Source organism: Electrona antarctica (assembly GCF_951216825.1).
Source record: "Electrona antarctica genome assembly, chromosome: 22".
In the NCBI taxonomy this organism is placed as follows: Eukaryota; Metazoa; Chordata; class Actinopteri; order Myctophiformes; family Myctophidae; genus Electrona; species Electrona antarctica.
Window position 1 is genome coordinate 18,255,566 of NC_136805.1, and position 14,670 is coordinate 18,270,235.

Genomic DNA, 14,670 nt, shown 5'->3' on the forward strand with positions numbered 1-14,670 from the left:
CTACTAGATCGGTCACAGGCAGGGCCTGGAGTCTCTCTTAGCTGGACCACTGTTCTCATACTTATTTTCTGTATTAAACATCTATAAACTGCAAGAATTCGGTATGTTTTGTTTATGGTAATTTAAAATAATATATCAGGCTAATCGTATAAATAAAGGGCTACTAGTAGCCTACGGGTAGCCTACTATACGGGTAGCTAGGCTAGGCCTACAAACCTGTTGAAATCGTGCATGAGACCCGTCTTGATCCAGGGCTAGCTGGTCCGTCCACTGTATCTGTTAAAGATTTCACGTTCTGTGTTTCTGTGTATTTTTGAGAGGCGCTAGCCCCTCCTATATACAGCTTTTGTCCCCGGCCCACATGTCTCAATATTTGCCATTGACAATGAAAGGAGAAATTAGGTCAGATGTCCGCCAAATGTAACCAACCAATCACATAAACTCGGTTGTTCAATCATGAGATGATGTATAATGATAAGAGCGCCCCTCACTTTTACTATTTTCTGAAAACATTAGAGCCTACAAACCAAAGAGACACTACACCATTCAAATATAGGCAATATCCATCCAAAAACAAAACGCGCCTTCCAATTGGAGGCAGGATGCTTAATAACAACTGCCTGCCTCCCTTTAAAACTCAGTAAACTGAGTAATAAAGTGTCACTTGTAGCATACTTTTAGCAAGTAAAACGTCTGTACGCCTGTTGCCAGCAGGGGGCAAACGGCAGTGAGCTCTGAGCTGAATTCTGCTTGCTGCTTTCCAACAGTGACACAGGAAATGTCTAGTCAGTGGAGGGGTGAGGGGGTCTTCAATGTTTTTCAGGCCACGAGAGAGAGAGATGAAGAGAGATGAAGCAGCTACTACATAATGTATCAAATTGAGTTGCAGATTATATTTTTCAGAGATTTCAGATAGCTTCGTAGACTTGTTTAACAGCACTATCGTCAGTGTTGTGTAAATTAATGTATTTATTTGTTTTTTACACATACTTTCTATTATTAATATGTTGGATTCATGTTCATGAACCTACACCAAATGTCTTCACTGAAAATAGCAGATATACAAGCTCAAAAAATAAAGTCCTATCACACAGAAATGTGTTGCCCCCCCCCCCCCCCCCCCCCCCCCCCACCCCCTGTTGAAGAGGTCTAGTGTACAACTGGTCAGAAATGTTTTTTTTACCACCTAATGTTGTAATGTGTACACCTCAAAGGCACATACAAAAGACCAAAAATACCAATATCATAGAGCAAAAAACGATTTTGTTTATTTCTTCACAGGGAAATTTTGACTCTAGGCCTACTATATATGCTATGGTTACTTAAGTTATCACTCTAAAATGCATTGCTGTATACGGTTAATTTAAAATTTGCAGAATCAAATGCCTGGTTATCCTAACATAAGTGGTGCTTAATTCAACATCTGAAATTGTATATAACCCATGCAAAAGAAAGTGAAAGATTGTTGCAGTAGGCTATTTCATGTCTGTATTTTGACCCCTGCATTTTCGTCTGCCATTGACCTCACATTATTTGATTAGGACAGGGGTTCTGCCGCTTGCTTTTGTGCAGCTAGGCTTACAGGAAATGGCCAATTTGCACTTAATTGTTGTAATCAGCCAATTCTGAGATTTGTGGAAAAAAGATATGAAAGTGAAAAATGTTGCCTATATGTGTTAGTGATTCACAGAAAATGATAAAAATAATAAATTGGGAACTGCCCATAATCATGTAAAATATAAAGAATGTAATTTTTATATTTTTTTATATTTATGATTAAAGAAAATCAGTGAAGGCTAAAGCAGCTCCCAAGAGTGGACATCAGTCCATCTGATGCACAGCGTCCATTTAATTCATGTCTCATATTTCCTGTATTTCTGTCACTTCCCCATAGGACGCCATGGGGTCAGGCTGAGTTGAATCCCATGTCAGGATTGTCCCCACATTGACCTGCTCCTGACTGCATGCCCTCCCAGCAAAAAAGCCCCTGTGAAGGTAAGAGGAACTGGGGGTCCCCTCCCCTGGAAAAGAGGGTCCCTCCCTTTGACAGCTTCACAGAGCCCCATGCCACCTGCCTGCTGAGCCCTGGTCCATATGAAAAGGGAAGCCTTTTGTAATCCGGCAGGGATTACACCACCCAACAATACTCTGCTGAAAAAAGCGACAAAAGCCCCTGTATCAGACGCCACTCAGGGGGAGCGAGGCTATGATCTCCCACTACTACCAACACTGACTCCTCTGCTAGCCCCTCTCATCTCCCCAAGAGGTCCCCCCCCACCTTGAAGCATTCGTTGCCTCTGTCCTCCTTCTCCCCTCTCATCTCAAGGATCTGGTCTTTTATCAGCGCATTCCTTTTCATTTGCATTGCGGTGTGGGGAGGGACGCAAAGGTCTCTGATCTGATAGAGAGAGCACAGAGAGCCTGGAGGAACCTCAGGGCGCTCGCGCGCACACGCACACACACACACACACACACACACACACACACACACACACACACACACACACACACACACACACACACACACACACCTTTTTCACCATGTTGCATTCTCAAGATAACCATAGAGACCTCCAGCAGTTCAGGGTTCAGAGTGGTGAAATCAGACGCGTTTTGCCTGTCTTTCAGGCTCTGTAAAACTTGTATTAAGATGTGGTAAATCTATCTGTCTAGAAAGTATGGATCTTTATTAAGGTCTGAAAAAGGATGCACGGGAAAGGCCTATTAGTTTCAGCAACAGCCTGTGCTTTTGTTCAACACGAGGGGTTCCGTTTCTAAATCCTATAAACACATTTTATAATTAGAGCTGCTATTACCATTGTCTATGTCTAAGATATCGGCCAACGTCTCAAGTTACCTTCTATCCTTCAGTTGTTTTTATTTTGTGCTATCCATCATTTTGTAGGAGATTCTTTTATCCCTTTTTTTGTGGATATCTTATTTTGGACCACATTTATTTTTAAATTATTTTTACACTCTTTAAAACCTTGATCAAAAAGTGTTTGACCTGATGCTTAAGAGCCTTGTTGTAATTGTTTGTGTTACTCAAAGAGATACAAAAATGTGCATGGTAGTTTACCTTTAGGATTTCACAGGATCATCATTGTATTCCCAACCCACCCATTGCTCAAACACTTGTCAGAATAGGGGTTTGGCCTTGCAAAGGTAAAAAGTAATGATCGATTGAGGACACAAACAACAGGAGAGCAAATGTGTTGCACTAAATCTACAACCTTCAGTCAGACAGACATTGACTTGTATGGGTGGGTACATCAGCTTTCGGCTGTACTCGCATCAATGCGATCCCTGAATGCATATAGAATGGAAAATCATTCAAAGCATATTATGTTAGGATGTATGAGCCATTTCAAAATATTAATTCAGCATTATTTGAGGTGTCCGTTAAAGATGACAGTCACAGCTAGAAGGCCGTTGACTCAACTGAGTGATTCCATACCTCTATTACACATGATCTATGAATGTATGAGAGGGACCGATTTTTCATTACCGAGACATTGTCCCTGGAGGCAGTTGTTAAAGAAGAATCTGTGAATTATCCCCCCATGGAACAACTGGCCCTTGTCATGAGCTGAGTAGAGAGGAAAAGAAGAGAAGGGAAGGGAATGCAAGGGAAGAGAAGAGAAGAGAAGGGAAACATAGCAATGCACCAGAGTATTGATAGTAGTGGTCGGATTGAGAGACTGGAAGGACGCCAGAGGAATGTCTCTCCCTGTGCTTGTGATCCTAGCTATTGCCGCCTCTCCCTCTGTCCAGTTAATTGGAATACAAAGCAGAGTGGGGTCGATGAGAGAACGGGTGGAGGAGGGGGTGATGTCTGTCTCCAGCAACACTCAACCTTCACTGCTCGCTGGGAATTGACTGGGGAACCAGCAAGCGAGACCGACACACTGTCACTGGTAAAATGAACTGTCACCTTGCATTTCTCAACCTCCTGGCAGCGTTGAATTGGCTGCTTTGAACCATGTGACGTGACACTGATTGAGTTCTGGCTTGCGCCTCCTGGGTTCTGAGGAAGGAGCCCGTTTAATTTTGAGGATACGGCCCCTCGATGCAAAACACCAAGGTACGGCACGGGAGAGTCGGTGCCGAGGAGCATCTTTAGCCATGTTCTGCACACCAGAAACCACTCATGGCAGCACTTTTCTTTCTCACCGCCCCTCATTATTTCATTGTGCTGCTTCGTTACTCTGCCTCTCAGCTGCTCTTGTTTTTCTTACGCCATACCGTCATGGCGGTCTGACAGGCACGTGGAGGAGGAAAACTATTAGGGGTAGCCATTTGGATCCTGGAGGCAATCCCAGGGAGTATTAAGACGTTAACCCTGGCCAAGTCACATGTCTCTCTCGGTTACTATGCTGATGAAGTGGGGAACGGATGCAGTTGCAGGAGGACCCAGGAGGCTGGGGCTTCAGGTTGGCCAAGGCTTCCAGATCCAATAGAGCCTGACTTGGAAGGGGGGATGGGTGTCAAGAAACTCTCAGCCTTGGCTAAAAGGAGCCTCACTGCTGTAACAAAGGGAAGGAATAAGGGAGCATGCCATGATCAAGTAGGCAGCATATTTTGTCAACCAGGCCTCACTGAACAGTGATGGTGGATATGCCACAAACTAAAATTTGCACGCACACACGTATAGTATACGCACACACTCGCGCGAGCGTGCACACACACACACACACACACACACACACACCCCCCTCCAAATTATGCTGTTCTCCAAATCTTTGTTACAATATGAGAATGACACAAATTTCTCAAGTTACCACGTATGGTTATTTTTGTTCTTATTATCAGCACTTCATAACCTTGAGAGGTGCATATATAATATTATACTAGAGTCATTACAGTATTACGGTATTAATATTCCTCTACTTTTTAGTGAGTGAGTGATATTTATTTATTCATTCATTTAATTACAACTCTCTTAATTTAGTTACAACTCTCTTAAACATGTTGCACAACACTAAAATCCTTGTTAATATAATTCAGAGTGTACAGAAGGACCCAAATGGACGCTTACCATATTTCCTATTGTAGCCACGTGAGCCCTATTTATTTATTTCATTGTATGGCAAAAATAGCTGATCTTCACACTCAGCGCAACACAATGTGATGTGATGTGATGTGTTGCGTTGTGAGCTTGTAGATCTGCTATTTTCATCGTTTTTGTATATTAAAAAATATCTCACATTTTGCATATGATGCAAAATATAGGGACACCAGGTTGAAAGTAGTTAAACGAATGATAATACCTTTTGTTTGATATCTGTCAATAACAGATGAGGCCCATCTGTGGTATCTCCGAGATTCCCACCGCCCCCTTATCCCATGAATACCATAGCCAGCGTTCCTTTGAAGCCCGGGGACCCTGCAGAGTGACATGCGACAGAGCCACTGGTAGAAAACCGAGGAAGTGAGCCTGGCAATAGACTTGTAAAAGAGCCTGCCACAGATGCAAGCAGCATGGGGTACAAACAGGACTGGTTTGACCTCAAACAAAGTGCAGGAGGAGGAGGAGGAGGACGGTGGGGTGGGGCTGGGGGGGTTAAAGATGTATGAAGATATTGGAAGTGAAAGAAGCTGGCTATGCAAAAAAGGCTAACTAATTAATTCAAAAATAGCAGATCTACACGCTTAGCGGTCCATGCACCTTGACTGGAAATCCAGCATGACAGTGTGTCGCGGGTTTGAGTGCCGATCCCGACGACCTTTGCTGTGTGTCTTCCCCCCCATCTCTCTCCCTATTTCCTGTCTACCTACTATCAATTAAGGCAAAAAGCCCCCCCCCACCAAAAAAAGGTGTGTAGGCCTAGCCTAGCTACCCGTATAGTACCCGTAGGCTATAGCCTATATAAAAAAGAACTACACTTGAGGTGTGTGAGCTTGTAGATCTTGTTTTTTGTTTTGTTTTCAGCTGTAATGACATGCCCAAAATAGTGACACCAGGGTTAAAGTGGTTAATGGCTCCTATTTTTATTTTTTTTGTTTGTGCCATGGCATGGTTGATTACCAGGCTCGGCTTGTTTTTCACCATGCCCGTATACCGCATGCAGGGTTCATTGCCATCCTCTCCTCCTCTCCTTGCCCTACATTCTCCGGCAGAAGGCAGAAGGCTGTGCTGATGTGATGGTGAAAAACATCCTCCTCCTCCTCCTCCTGTTCTCTGGCTGAACATCTGTCTCTGAGGTGTTGGTTCTGGTGCCGACGCTGACACCTCCAGATGGAGAGTCCACTGGGAGCCCTGAGGTATTACCCACAGAGATGACAGGGATTGCACCCCCAGAATGAAGTCCCACACTTTCTTTGTCTACGTCCCCAATTATTTTATTTTCTTTTGTTGTTGTTGGGTCTGTCAGTATTCACAATATCTATTCTCCCCTCTCCCCAGTTCTTGCCCTTGTGACTCATCCCAAGAAGAAGCATTTGCTTTGAGAAGAAATCCACAGGCTGTGGTAATTAGACAGCCTTTTACCTTTGCTAATATACTGTAATGAACATTCTGGTACAGTATTTAATTCTGTGGAGATGTATTAATATAGCTGGAGAGAACTTTGAACTCATGCAAATATTTTGAATGATCAATTCTATTTATTTAACATGGAACCTCTTAATTTGGGGGGATGGCAAACATGAATATAGAAATTAGAACACAATAGAACATCCTATAGGCCTAAATAAAAATAAGAACAAAACTACCTGCAAAAACTGAGGAGAATGTGCATGGGAGGCCTAGAGTTGACTTCTCTGGGCCATTCTGGTGTCTTGACAGATTGACTCTGAATTCATTTGTGGCTGAACTCTGTGTGAACCGCAGCTTTAGGGAAAGGGCAGGCCAGATCTGTGTGCAAACCTAACACCCAGTGCAAATATTGAAACTGCTGTCCCTATACACCATCCGATGAAACTCGGTGGGCAGGTCTTGCAAACGTTTAGTCGGGGGTGGGACCAAAATCAGGGTATCATATTGAACCATCAACTCAACGCTTGCATTTTTCACAATTAGGTTGTAAAAATATAAGTTCATATACAGTACTGTGTGTAAAAAAAAATGTATTCCATCAATTGTATCCAAATAGAATTTGGGTAACAAATCAAGCGTGAAACCTGGCTCCCTGGAGTTTGTTGTCATGTTTAGAGCCCCCGGAGGTATTTTGAGGTGAAAAGGTCATCAAGAGTCACCCCATGTGTTGTGAAAGATTCCTCTTGTCACATCAAGCAAGGATGAGCGAAACTACAACTACAAGCTAATGTAGACTGTAGTTAGACTATAGTCTTTATGTAATGTGCCAAGCAATGTAATGTAATGGAGGCAATATTTTGGAAAGGAAAAAGCTGCAGGGAAAAAAACAGTCTACACAAATAGGCCTATACAAAAAAATGCTTTGATACTAAAGTTTGGTTAATTGCTACCATTTCTCTGTTCGTTGAATGCACAACTTCCAAACATTTTTGAGACAACAGGGTTTTTTTTGTTTTGTTTTTTTTAGCTAATTTTTATTAAGGTAAATCATCTGGACATATTTTGGAAAAGAACATGTAAATAAATAGTGCAAAACAATGACACTGGTGATAACTCCAATGCTGTAACACAAAAACATATAGAGGAAAGGAAATGCAGCAATAGAAAAGTTATCAGAGCATCTCTGCATCAAATTTCAGAAATTAATGCATTAAGCACAAATATACCCTGTAGTCCTGCAAGCAATTGCACAGTTCTGTCTCAGTTGTTGTGATTTAACACAGTGATGGATGTGGAAATCGTTCGAATGGGCCCCACAATGTGGAAGTCTTCAAGTATCACAAAGTTCAGATTCACTGCCTTTCACCGTCAGATTGCACCTTCGGGGAGGTATCGGGCGTGGGGACTTTCTCCAAACTGACCGGGACGCTTCCTCCGGTTTTCTCGCGCTTTTTCTGCTTCATCCTGCGGTTCTGGAACCAGATCTTCACTTGCGTCTCGTTGAGATCCAGGCTAGCGGCGACCTCGACGCGCCGTGCCCGGGTCAGGTACTTGTTGAAGTGGAACTCCTTCTCCAGCTCGGTGAGCTGCTTGGTGGTGAAGTTGGTTCGGATCACGTTGGACCCCGGCACCCCGTACTCGGACATGATAGCTGTGTAGGGGGAAATGGAGGATGAGTGAGTGATGGATGTAGAAAGCATGGGTCTGATGAAAATAAATTAAAACGAAATTGTGCGTGGTAAAATGAAAGTGTGCATGGGAATGAAAGTTAATGGGGACAATCATGTTTAATCAGTAAACAACATTCTGACAATATACTTAAGTTATACAAATAGACAAGTCTAGGCCTACGTTTCAGGACACGGAAGTGGTTTTGATTAATGTTGTTACGCACACCGCTCCAAGATTTACGCACAGCTGTAGACCTACACATTCACAGCGTCAATACCCTCCCAGGGTTAAATTAACACTCATGGGTTTTCGCAGTGTATAGGCTACATTCCGGGGTCATGTAGGTTAGGTTACTCTATAAATGTCGCCAGTCTGAACAAACCTGTTTTGGGAGGATTCCTCTTTACTTTCATCCAGTCGAAAGTTTGTGATGGTTCTGTGTGATTCGATTCATTGTCGTTATTTTGGGGCGTTAACCTCGAATAAACACTGTCTGAGTATTGTTGCTGCCTCTGTTCTTCGCTGCTGAAGTGGAGATAAGGCGCAGCTCCTCCGGGCCCGTAATTATCCCCGCCGGCGTAAGAAGGAGCCATGTTTGCTCCTCCAGTCGGGGAAACTTGCGAATGAATGAACCCTCGGTCCTGTTCGTGGCCGAGGCCATATTGGTGAAGTCCGTAATCCAAAGTTGAGCCAACTTGCGCTCCATATATCGGGTTTGCCGGCGTGGGAAACGGCAGGTCTAAGTTGACGTGAGTCTGGTGTTGGTGAAGAGGGTGGCCCAGAGTCGAAGTTGCACCGACCTGCAAGCGCCCGTCGGATCCGTAGCTTTCACTTGTTGCGCACGGGCTGGATGATAAAGGAGACATGTATCCGTGGTTCAAATTGTGGTATCCAGCCTTGGCATTTAAGATATTCGCTCCCCTGTTGCACACGGAGTAGTCTAGGTAGGAGTTCATCCTGCCGGCCTGTTGTTTAAGCAGAATTGATGAGCACTGAGCAGTCATTAATTGGTGCTCGCCTTGCCCTAACCTCTAGGTAGTATGTCAAAGCTGTAAAAGTGCCTTCCACTCTCATATCACCTTCGTGACAGACCATGTGACTCTCCACACGCCAATGGCCAGCGACCTACAGCAGTCTGTCAGGTCTGGAGGGTCGTCCATCAAACGGATCACATTTACATGACAAACGCTTCAATCAAACGCGCCCATCAATCTGATAAGGCTACAAATATCAAGCCACATACTATAGGCTGCAATGATTCACACTTTCACAGTAGCTTGAATGTATGGTTTAAAAATAATCATAAAAGTCTGACAAAGAAAATCAATTAGGACCAACGTATTTTGTTGCCTCGTCGTAAATACTTGTCACGCTGGAGGCCAATTGTTCGCATTATTTACTAAAGGTGACAAGTTGCATCCCATAATCACCCTATCATCATGGGCAAAGTCCTAAATTATATTATGACATAATGCTTTTATGGGAATGCATTGTTTTAACTTAAACGTTTTGACCCACCTATTGATTTCATAAATTGGCCTATAGGTGATGTGGCTGAAAACGCAATATTTTATTTCTCTTGCTACTAGCCTATTTGTGTTTGTTTTTATCAAGCATTGATATCGTCGTGACTCGTGACGTCGTCATTGAAATGTGTTGTAACTACAATTACTAGGATATAGGAGAACAAAATTTTTTGCCCCAAAACCAATTTGCTAACCGAAATGGTTTGGCCAGCTGAAGACTCAAATCGTTGCTTAGCATTTCACAGAGCCTGCTATAGGCCTACCATACATGTCTGAATCAGACAGTATCGCAGAAAAGAGAAGCGCAATTAATTCAGTGATCAATCATGAGCTCTTTTAAAAGATTGACAGCTTCGGTTACCCATTTTGCCAATGAAAGAACAAAGACGCATTTGAGAGCTATACTTCTCAGTCCCCTTTTGTGCCTCATGCATGAGTTGGAATACCATAAAAAACAGGGCCTGTTATATCATGGTAAATCACAGTAAATAAACATTCTGAAGTTTATGATATATTGCAGGCCCTTATAGCTAATTGGGTTAATGCATGAAATGAAGATTACTCGTTTAGATAGGCATGATATCCGAGGGCCAGTGAGTGGTATAGCCTTAGGTTGAAATTTGAACAAATTGCTTTTATTTATAGCAGTGGACATTTTCGTTTAAGATGCCATGCAGGCTGAAGATATAGAAAGTTGTGTTGAACGAATATTTTGAGTATTCAACCGACGCACCTTCTATAAGTAAAACACAACAAACGCCGTAAACAGCATGAACAAATATAAATAAATATATTACATTTGGAAAGTGGACAATTAAATATATATATATGTTGTAAATAAATAAATAAATAAATAACACAAATCAATGAGACGTATGGTATGCCTAATATGTTTCCCCACAATGATTTAAACTAAAGAATGAAAATGCATGCATTATGCTCAAGCAGTATTCTCCTTATACTGCTGGGGTTATAGTTATAAATCATCTGCTGTAGGCAGCATCGGTAGCCTAATCTATAATGTATAGTCTAAACCTGTTTTTTAAAGTTTGAAATTGAATTAAAATGTCTGTGCTAAAAAAATTAAAAAATAAATAAAGGTGTCGCCTATTATGATTAATGTGGCACACAAGATATGGAAACCACCTATATGTCCAATCATTTTCAGCTCCAAAAACGTATATTATTACTCTACAAATGAGTCAGTTTTGGAGCTCGCATGATTCTCTCCTGAGAACAGTAGCTCTCTGAGAAATATGACACGTTTTGACCACTTATTCCGTCATCTGCAGGGGTCGATATTTGGGAAATGCTGCATGTGGAATTATTGTAGTTGACGTCGTATTGCGGGCCGTTCGTTAGGTGATCCCGAAGGCCTCTGGGATGATCACACTGTGAGTATTTCTGTGCAGGGAACGAGTCGTGGTGCTGCTGTGCTTTTAGGGCTGCAGGGTTCGACGACAGTGACTGCTTTGGGGGCTTCAATGGCGGCGGTGAAACGGCCTCGTAGTCGCCGGCGCCCAGATGGACATAACCCAGGCTGGACAGGGTAGTAGTAGGGCTGTCCGGGCAGGAGGAGGGAGGGAACGAGGAGGAGGAGGGGGTCGCGCCGCTCAATTTATCATCCTTCTTCTGCTTCATCCTCCTGTTCTGGAACCAGATCTTGATCTGCCGCTCGTGCAGGTTGAGGGAGCCGGCCATCTCCACGCGCCGCGGACGGCCCAGGTAGCGGTTGAAGTGGAACTCCTTCTCGAGCTCCACCAGCTGCGCGCTCGTGTACGCCGTGCGCGCTCTCTTATTGGCCGCAGCAGCGGCGGCTGTCTGCGCGGTGGTAGAGGAGGAGGTGGTGGTGGTGGGGCAACACTGGTCTGGCAACACAGAATCAAAACAAGAACCACATCACTACACAGTTAATTCAATTTACTGAGATGGTGCTGTGTCACACCATCAGCTGTTGTTGCTTAATTGGTCTGACCTATATATGTCTGCACTCTCCACTGCACCTCCTTCATATTTATTTCAAACTGTTAGCCTTGAAATATTTCAAGTGAAATAACCAGTATTTATAACAGATTGGCATAGACCCATGCATTTTTAAGTTGATTCAGAGTCCAAAGGCGTGACAGTCCTCATGTGTCTGAAATTCTGAATTATCATTCAGACCTTGTTCACCATACAGGCCCCAGCCTCCAACCCCTGCATACTCCTTCAGTTCAGCTTTTTAAAACAGATTGCTTTTATAGCATACCAAGGATTTTGATGTTCACTTGCATTATAGTGTCTATATATTTAACTGGTAAAATATTATGCAATGAGCTACATATGCTAATTCATTTGACCCCTGTGGGTAAATTGTTGCACTCTCTGCAGTTAAATTAACCCCATATTTTACTGTGCATCTTCATGGTGATGCATGCAGGCCCTGCATGAAATCACACTGAATACCTATTGTCTGATTGTGTCAGTATAACCTGATTTGTGCATGTCTGAGTTTATTCTAATCTGTTGTTGTCTGGAACTCTGTTGTGCCCTGCCTGAGTGACAAGTATTCTATTTATTCAGATTCTGGCGCAGTTATAAGCATTTGAACTTGAGATGACTTGGACAATAGTAGTTTTGGGGTTAAATATCACAATCACATGATTTATATATAGGCCATGCTGACATTTTAAAACAGACTGCTTAATTGTTTTATTAAAGCTATATGCTATATACGCACCTGGGATTATCTTGCTACATTTCTGATCTGAATGTCTGGACTCTTTCATCCAGGGAAAAATCTTTTTGTTAACGGTTAATTTAGGGCTGTTGTTGTTGTTGTTGTTGTTGTTGTGCTGTTTGGATTTTCTCGATTTGTGGTCAAACGACTTCACTGAGCAGCAGCCAGGTGTCTTTGACTTGTTGTTGTTGCTGCTCTCCATTTGTCCATGCAGTGCTCGGTGCATCGTTGCCTCGCGACTGCACATAAAAGCATCGACATCTCCACAATCGTCCTCCTCGAACTGAGTGCTTATGAAGTTGTGGTGGTGGATGCTGTAGGTCTGCATGTCCGTGGAGGAAGGTCTCTCGGCGCCCTTCTAACCTCCTCACAGAACATTGGCAGCTTTCCAAAGACCACTTTGTTGCCGGTCTGAGAGGATATAGAAAAAAAGGGGGTAAAAAGACAAAATCAGGGAGGAGACCGCATGATCCATCTTATCAATTCAATAGTATGGTGACATGAATAGCGAGCCTCTCTTGTCCACAAAAGCAAATGGCAAACTGGTCGTATGAGTCCTAGATGAAAATCTGGGCTCCCTACTACAAAATAGGCTACAATCTATACCAACAGATATCGACCACGTAAATCTAATTAAATCTATGTATAGGACTCCATATTTGTTTTTGTTTTCATAATTGTTTATTTTCGTTCACGTCCTGCATGGGCCTCTCAGCGTGCATTTTATTTCATGGGTTCAAAATGCACCTTTTTGTTAGTTTGTATTAATTCAAACAATAGCACTACATGACTGATAAATGGACATGTTCATATTATTTAGAATGTTCTTCTTATACTCCATTATAGCTCAGCAGTGTTTTTATTAAATTCTGAGAAAGCATAAGAGAACAAAGACCATAAGACTAATAATAAACATCCCAATTAGACTATGTTGTGTAATAACACATCATACATTTACCATTGTTAATTTGTTAAAAGTAATATCATTATTTTAATCTGTTAATTGATATATGTAGGATTTTCTTATATGGCTGATGTAAATATAAACAAAGAAACTAAACAAAGCAGCTACACCAGACTATATTCAACGGAAAGCAACACGAATACAACATCTTGAATACGCAATTTAAATGTGTTTGCATATAGTCTATATACATCTGTGATGTAGCATATACGTTGTATTGTAATAAAACAAAGGGCTCGGCAACATTCTCATTTTCTGCATATAGCCTAAACCTCATTTTAATCCCGAGTTTGAACTGTCACATGCAGCGAAATCTGGTTGAACGAAAATGGATGCAATTGAACATTCGTTTCTGAGGAGCACGAGCGGAGAGACAGAGAACGAATGTAGAATAAGTATGGAGGCATGCAGCTTTATGAACTCTGGTTGAACCGTCGCCGGAGTCAGGGTCGTAAATCATAAAGACACATAGCCGAGTCCACACAGCACAGCCCCGGCTTGCTTACCTTCCGCACGTACAGCGGCGCGTCACATTAATTTCGCATAAAAATCCCCTCTGAAACAAATAACGATTACTCTCACCTTTGGGAAAATACCGGGGGAATATTTCTAATCCAAGTCCTTTGCACTGGCTGGTGGATGCAGGCTGGCTGTGCATGCCAGTGGTCGAAGAAGCAGAGAGTGGACAGTGTTTCTGATCTGCTTGCACAGTAGACCGCCCTACATCTCCAGACATAGCCTTTCTGCTGATCATGCATGCCCAGCCTCACATCACACCACGGATGATATGGCTTGTGATAACATAATAATAATTGAATACGGGCTATTGTAATGCCTGCATGGCTATTCTGGCTAAAGTATTGCCTTTTTCGTCTACATTTTGTGCATGGATTATATAGGGCAGCAATTTGTCAGAATTGGAAATTATGGTAATCTAAGACGCGGAGGAGATGGGTGGACAAGGCTTGTGATTCGTGCCTCGGGGGCTGGTGGGGAAGAAAGGCCAGCCATTGCTCTCATATTTTGGCACTGAATCACAATTTGCCTCTGTCGGTTCAGGCAGAGAAAATAAGTTATACTATTTTGGTTTTGTCTATGGGTCCATATACCTCAGAGTCATAAGCAGAAATGCCGAGTTGAACTAATTGGACTAGATTTTATATTAATAGTATACCGGTAATGTGTTTTATTTTTATTTAACAACGTTAATGATCACGTGGAACTTGGAAGTGAATCTAAATGCATTTCCTCTTCAGCAAATCTGCTTTATAGCCTATAGTTTTTGAGAAATTGCAATCCAGTGCTGTGAAAT

At 42.5% G+C, this 14,670-nt stretch overlaps 1 protein-coding gene and 1 long non-coding RNA gene across 2 annotated transcripts in view; one reads left to right on the forward strand and one right to left on the reverse strand.

Moving 5' to 3' along the window:
* Positions 1 to 14,670, forward strand: part of LOC306915519 — a 38,528-nt gene continuing 23,858 nt past the window's right edge. Inside the window, exons 1-2 of the long non-coding RNA XR_013788835.1 lie at positions 1 to 101; positions 1,895 to 1,995. This is a non-coding gene — a long non-coding RNA (uncharacterized lncRNA). The remainder of the gene's footprint in view (positions 102 to 1,894; positions 1,996 to 14,670) is intronic.
* On the reverse strand, positions 7,710 to 9,166 carry hoxb1b (homeobox B1b). Its single transcript, XM_079492874.1, has 2 exons — positions 8,532 to 9,166; positions 7,710 to 8,129 (listed from the first exon to the last, which is right to left on the reverse strand). The coding sequence occupies exons 1-2, from the start codon at positions 9,151 to 9,153 to the stop codon at positions 7,831 to 7,833; spliced, it is 921 nt and encodes a 306-aa protein (XP_079349000.1). The 5' UTR covers positions 9,154 to 9,166; the 3' UTR covers positions 7,710 to 7,830.

Coding starts and splice junctions, on each gene's coding strand:
- hoxb1b (XM_079492874.1), bottom strand. CDS start 9,153: ATGACTGCTCAGTGCTCATCAATTCTGCTTAAACAACAGGCCGGCAGG. Junction 8,130..8,531: donor GAGGAATCCTCCCAAAACAG/GTTTGTTCAGAC, acceptor CCCCCTACACAG/CTATCATGTCCGAGTACGGG.